Source organism: Cherax quadricarinatus, chromosome 13, assembly GCF_038502225.1.
Source record: "Cherax quadricarinatus isolate ZL_2023a chromosome 13, ASM3850222v1, whole genome shotgun sequence".
NCBI lineage: Eukaryota > Metazoa > Arthropoda > Malacostraca > Decapoda > Parastacidae > Cherax > Cherax quadricarinatus.
Window position 1 is genome coordinate 24,263,553 of NC_091304.1, and position 5,561 is coordinate 24,269,113.

At 42.1% G+C, this 5,561-nt stretch overlaps 1 protein-coding gene across 1 annotated transcript; it reads left to right on the forward strand.

The window, feature by feature from the left end:
* Window positions 1–3,197: 3,197 nt before the first annotated feature.
* LOC128688704 (uncharacterized) lies at window positions 3,198–4,664 on the forward strand. Its single transcript, XM_070084587.1, has 2 exons — window positions 3,198–3,340; window positions 3,852–4,664. Exons 1-2 carry the CDS (start codon window positions 3,272–3,274, stop codon window positions 4,596–4,598), a joined length of 816 nt encoding a protein of 271 aa, XP_069940688.1. The 5' UTR covers window positions 3,198–3,271; the 3' UTR covers window positions 4,599–4,664.
* Window positions 4,665–5,561: the final 897 nt, after the last annotated feature.

Consider the following 5,561-nt stretch of genomic DNA (forward strand, 5'->3'; position numbering starts at 1 on the left):
AACTCTTGACACTGAACCCTTGACACTGAACCCTTGACACTGAACTCTTGACACTGAACCCTTGACACTGAACCCTTGACACTGAACTCTTGACACTGAACCCTTGACACTGAACGCCTTGAGCTTGAAGCGCCTGATCCTGATCTTACTTAATTCCCCGTTACGCTGTTTGATACATTCTTTTACAAGTATCTTTCCTTTGAGCATGACCTCTATCTTCCCATCTTACCTACAAACTGGCATTGTGCCTGATAAGTGAAAAATGGCAAATGTAATACCTATTTACAAGGCAGGTGACAGGTCCTTGGCTTCGAACTATAGACCAATAAGCCTTACCTCCATAGTGGGAAAATTTATGGAATCAATAATTGCCGAAGCAATTCGTAGCCATCTTGACAGGTACAGATTGATTAATAAATCTCAACACGGTTTTACAAAGGGGCGTTCCTGTCTTACGAATTTACTAACTTTTTTCACTAAGGTGTTTGAGGAGGTAGATCATGGTAATGAATATGATATTGTGTATATGGACTTCAGTAAGGCTTTCGATAGAGTTCCACACCAGTGGCTATTGAGGAAACTTAAGGCACACGGAATAGGAGGAGAATTTTTTTCCTGGGTAGAGGCATGGCTGACAAATAGAAAGCAGAGAGTTTGCATAAATGGGGAGAAATCAGAATGGTGGCACGTCACAAGCGGTGTTCCTCAGGGGTCAGTGTTGGGCCCGTTGTTGTTCACAATTTACATAAACGACATAGATGAGGGAATAAATAAGGACATAAGCAAATTTGCTGATGACACCAAAATAGGCCGTCCAATTCATTCTAATGAGGACACTAGAGCACTCCAGGATGATTTGAATAGACTGATGCAATGGTCTGAGAAGTGGCAGATGCAGTTTAATATTGACAAATGCAAAGTTCTAAATGTTGGACAGGTAAATAACTATGCCACATATAAACTAAATGATGTAGATCTTAATACTACTGATTGCGAAAAGGATTTAGTAGTTCTGGTTAGCAGTAATTTAAAACCAAGACAACAGTGCATTAGTGTTCGCAATAAACCTAACAGAATTCTTGGCTTCATATCTAGAAGTATAAATAATAGAAGTCCTCAGGTTGTTCTTCAACTCTATACATCCTTGGTTAGGCCTCATTTAGACTATACTGCTCAGTTCTGGTCACCGTGTTACAGAATAGATATAAATGCTCTGGAAAACGTACAGAGGGGAATGACAAAGATGATCCCATGTAACAGAAATCTTCCCTATGAGGATAGACTGAGGGCCCTGAATCTACACTCTCTTGAAAGGCGTAGAATTAGGGAGGATATGATCGAGGTGTATAAATGGAAAACAGGAATAAATAAAGGGGATGTAAATAGCGTGCTGAAAATTTCCAGCCAAGACAGGACTCGCAGCAATGGTTTCAAGTTGGAAAAATTCAGATTCAGAAAGGATATAGGAAAGCACTGGTTTAGTAATAGAGTTGTGGATGAGTGGAACAAACTCCCGAGTACAGTTATTCAGGCTAAAACGTTGTGTAGTTTTAAAAATAGGTTAGATAAATACATGAGTGGGTGTGGTTGGGTGTGAGTTGGACCTGACTAGCTTGTGCTGCTGGGTCTGGTGCCGTGCTCCATCCTTGAGTGGAGATGATCAGACTGGGTGGGTCATTGGGCTAATCCGGGGGGGATGATCATTGGTCTAATCCGGGGGGACATGGACCTGCTCCGCATGGGTCAGTAGGCCTGTTGCAGTGTTCCTTCTTTCTTATGTTTGCTGTCCAGGATGTGTGTCGTCTGCACGTCTCAGTGTATACATGCTGAGAGTACTCTTCGGTTCAAATTATAGGGATTCCAGTATATTTGGCTTGACCCTCGTGTAGTCGACAGGCTTCAAACCCCATTACCTTATCAACATAGCTCAAGCCGCTGAGCTGATGCTTGTCAGTTATGAATTCTGTTATTGGGCTTGTAACAATACGGGGAAAAAATGGTATGTCAATATATTCTCAGACTACTTTACCAACAATACCATCAATAACAATATTAAAAGTAACAATACTAAAGGTAATAATACCAACAGTAACAATACCAAAAGTAACAATACCAATGGTAATAATACCAACGGTAATAATACCAAGAGTTACAATACCAACAGTAACAATACCAACAGTAACAATACCAACAGTGGTCCAGTGTACCTAAATAAATGAAAGCTTGAATGGTACAAGTATTAAGGTCTCACCAGAAAGAAAAGCTAAGGATAACATAATATTTTTTTTTTTTATTATTTAACTGTCTTAATGAAAGTGACGACAACTTGAGCAGATGTAAGTTCTCTCTCCTCTCGTCAAATTAGCAAAACTTGCAGATGTAAGTTCTCTCTCCTCTCGTCAAGTTAGCAAAACTTGCAGATGTAAGTTCTCTCTCCTCTCGTCAAGTTAGCAAAACTTGCAGATGTAAGTTCTCTCTCCTCTCGTCAAGTTAGCAAAACTTGCAGATGTAAGTTCTCTCTCCTCTCGTCAAGTTAGCAAAACTTGCAGATGTAAGTTCTCTCTCCTCTCGTCAAGTTAGCAAAACTTGCAGATGTAAGTTCTCTCTCCTCTCGTCAAGTTAGCAAAACTTGCAGATGTAAGTTCTCTCTCCTCTCGTCAAGTAAGCAAAACTTACAACAAACAATTGTTAGAAGATATATATCTGATATTCAAACTAGAGTGAAAATGGTTCACATGCCTGTGAGAGAATATACAATGATATATTATTTATTAAGGGATGGACCGGTTAGCCAGCTGAAAGCTTCAATCACATGACCAAAAGCTCCAGCTGAGAGTCATATAACTAAAACTCGCGTCATGCTCAAAAGAGTATGTTTTTACACCCATAATATCAAAACACAAACGTACTGGTAACTTTTATGTACTTGCACAATGTCAAAATAGGTCTCTGTTATTTACTTTAAAGCCTGAAGGCGTAACTATGTAAGATTAATGAAAATTATGAACAGGCAGAATTACGCACAACCATTCCCACCGTCATGCACGCTAGAGTCAAGCTTCCAGAATGACTCAGTTCTGTAGGTACTTTAATTTTAATGGATGTTCATGTTCGAGGTACCTATTTAAGCTATGGGAATGTGTCGATGAATACCATGGACATGACAACAATAACAGTGGTAACAGTAAGAGTATAAACATTAACAATACAAAGAGTAACAATATCAATACTAATAACCAGTGATCTCCGCCTGTGTTACAGATTTGGCAAGATGATATGGTTGAGGGTGGTAGCGTTGGTGTCGTTGTGGTGCGCACTTACCTCCGCACAGAGTATACAGGTGAGTCATGCGCTCCGTTGACGCCCAGAGATGAAGCTCTGGCAATACCTGTCTGTGTTGAAGCCGGCCACGGGAACACTGTCATGTATTGCATCCGGTTAACGTTTGTGTTCTGTAGGATGACACTTGTTTATCTGCTTCTTAATTATAGATTGTTGTGTTAGTTAACGCAGCAGCACAGATTGTGTTAGCTAACGCAACAGTATACAGTTGTGTTAACGCAACAGTATAGACTGTTGTGTTAGCTAACACAATAAACATGATCCAAGCAAGGGGACAACAGCTCCAAATTCCATGGAACAGTGAGTCCTTCACCGGCATTCTGCATGAAGTTTGCCTCAGTTGATTCATACTTGGATGTGAAGGCAGTGAAGGGCTCTTGATTCAAGGAATTGGAACTATTTTCCCTTTCTGTGGATTGAATCTGATTGCCTCAGATGCTGCGCTTCTCTGCGCTTTAAAACGCGTCAATGAAATCTTTCCTTGACATTGGTCCTTACTTTTCTTGCAGGAGTTGCAGGCGTTGTTTGAGCAGGCAGTGTTGGGAACCACTTCAGGTACCCAAAAACCAGCTGCTGCAGGCTCTAGCAGCTCTACGGGACAGCTTCCAGGCTCTGGTGGCTCCACGGAACCGGTTCCAGGCTCCGTTGGGTCAGTTGGGCAGTTACCAAGCTCTGATGGGTCAGGACAGTTTGCAAGTCCCGGTGGGCCTTCTGGACAATTCCCAGGCTCTGGTGGGTTTGGTGGACAGTTTCCAGGATCCGGCGGGTCGTCTGGACAAATCCCAGGCTCTGGAAACCAGTTTACCGGGAGTCAGTTTCCAGGCACGGGTGGATTTGGAGGGCAGTTTCCAGGCTCTGGTCGACCCGGAAACCAGTTCCCCGGTAATCAATTTCCAGGCTCTGGTCGACCTGTAAGTCAATTTCCCGGAAGTCAGTTTCCAGGTTCAGCCGGATTTGGAGGGCAGTTCCCTGGAAATCAATTTCCAGGTTCTGGTAGACCTATAAGTCAATTTCCCGGAAGCCAATTTCCGGACTCAGGTGGATTTGGAGGGCAGTTCCCTGGAAATCAATTTCCAGGATCTGGTGGATTTGGAGGGCAGTTTCCCGGGGGCCATTTCCCACCACACAGACCTGGAAGACCTTTTCCCGGTAGGCCAGGAGGAGGAGGACTGGAACAAGGAGCACTGACTGGAGGAGGGCAGGGTTGTGGGTTCTTCTGCAGACTACCTAACGGTCGATATGCGCCCTGCTGTTGACGCCAGTGGATGTAATTACAAAAATATTGCTTCTAATTCTTTTCATCCAATAAAAGCAGGGAAATGCTTTTGTTTCTTCACCTATATTTTCATTTATATATATACAGTATATGATCATATAAACGTCGGCACGACATATATATGTATCGTGCCGAAAAGGTAAAATTTGCGATTTTGGCTTAAATAGCAACGTTTTCTTGCCGAATAAGGCAAGCGAAAATTTATGTATGCAATAATTTTGTAAAAACCATTCTGTACCTAACGAAAGAAAATATATTTCATTATGTTTATTTATTATTAAATTATTTTCAATTTTTCTAAATTATATTTAGTTGGATTAGCTAAATTAAATTGCGCTTGTTATAATAAGGCTAGGTAAGTTTTGGTACGAAATTATTAATTTTTACATTAACATAAATGAAAATATATATCTTTAAACATATAAGAGAAAATTTTAGAAAGGTCTTAGTTTTAAATGAGTTGTTGCTGACCAATTTTACCTTTTCGGCACGACCAGTTTGTCCCACTGGGACAAACTGGTCATGGAAAAAATCGCCAACACAATGCTCACTAACGCTTCAGGAAAGGACCAAACTCATCTCCTGGCGGTGAAGGCACCACACTCAGATTTCCTTCTAGCAGTTCCCAATTCCTCCTTGGGTACTCGACCCAACCCACAAGCCATTCGGATTGGTGTTGCACTTCGCCTAGCCGCCCCCATCCTCACCGAACATACGTGTATTTGCAGCAGGGCAACGGCTGATCAATTCGGACTTCATGGTCTCGTGTGTCACACATCAGAAGAGAAGTATGCCAGACATGAGGAGGTCAATGACATCATGAGGAGAAGCCTCGCCACAGCCCGTTGCCCAGCTCAACGGGAACCCTAAGTGCAGAGGTCTGATGGAAATCAAAAGCGTCCTGATGGAGCCACTATGCTATCCTGGAAGGATGGGAAGCAGA

Coding starts and splice junctions, on each gene's coding strand:
- LOC128688704 (XM_070084587.1), top strand. CDS start 3,272: ATGATATGGTTGAGGGTGGTAGCGTTGGTGTCGTTGTGGTGCGCACTT. Junction 3,341..3,851: donor CCTCCGCACAGAGTATACAG/GTGAGTCATGCG, acceptor CTTTTCTTGCAG/GAGTTGCAGGCGTTGTTTGA.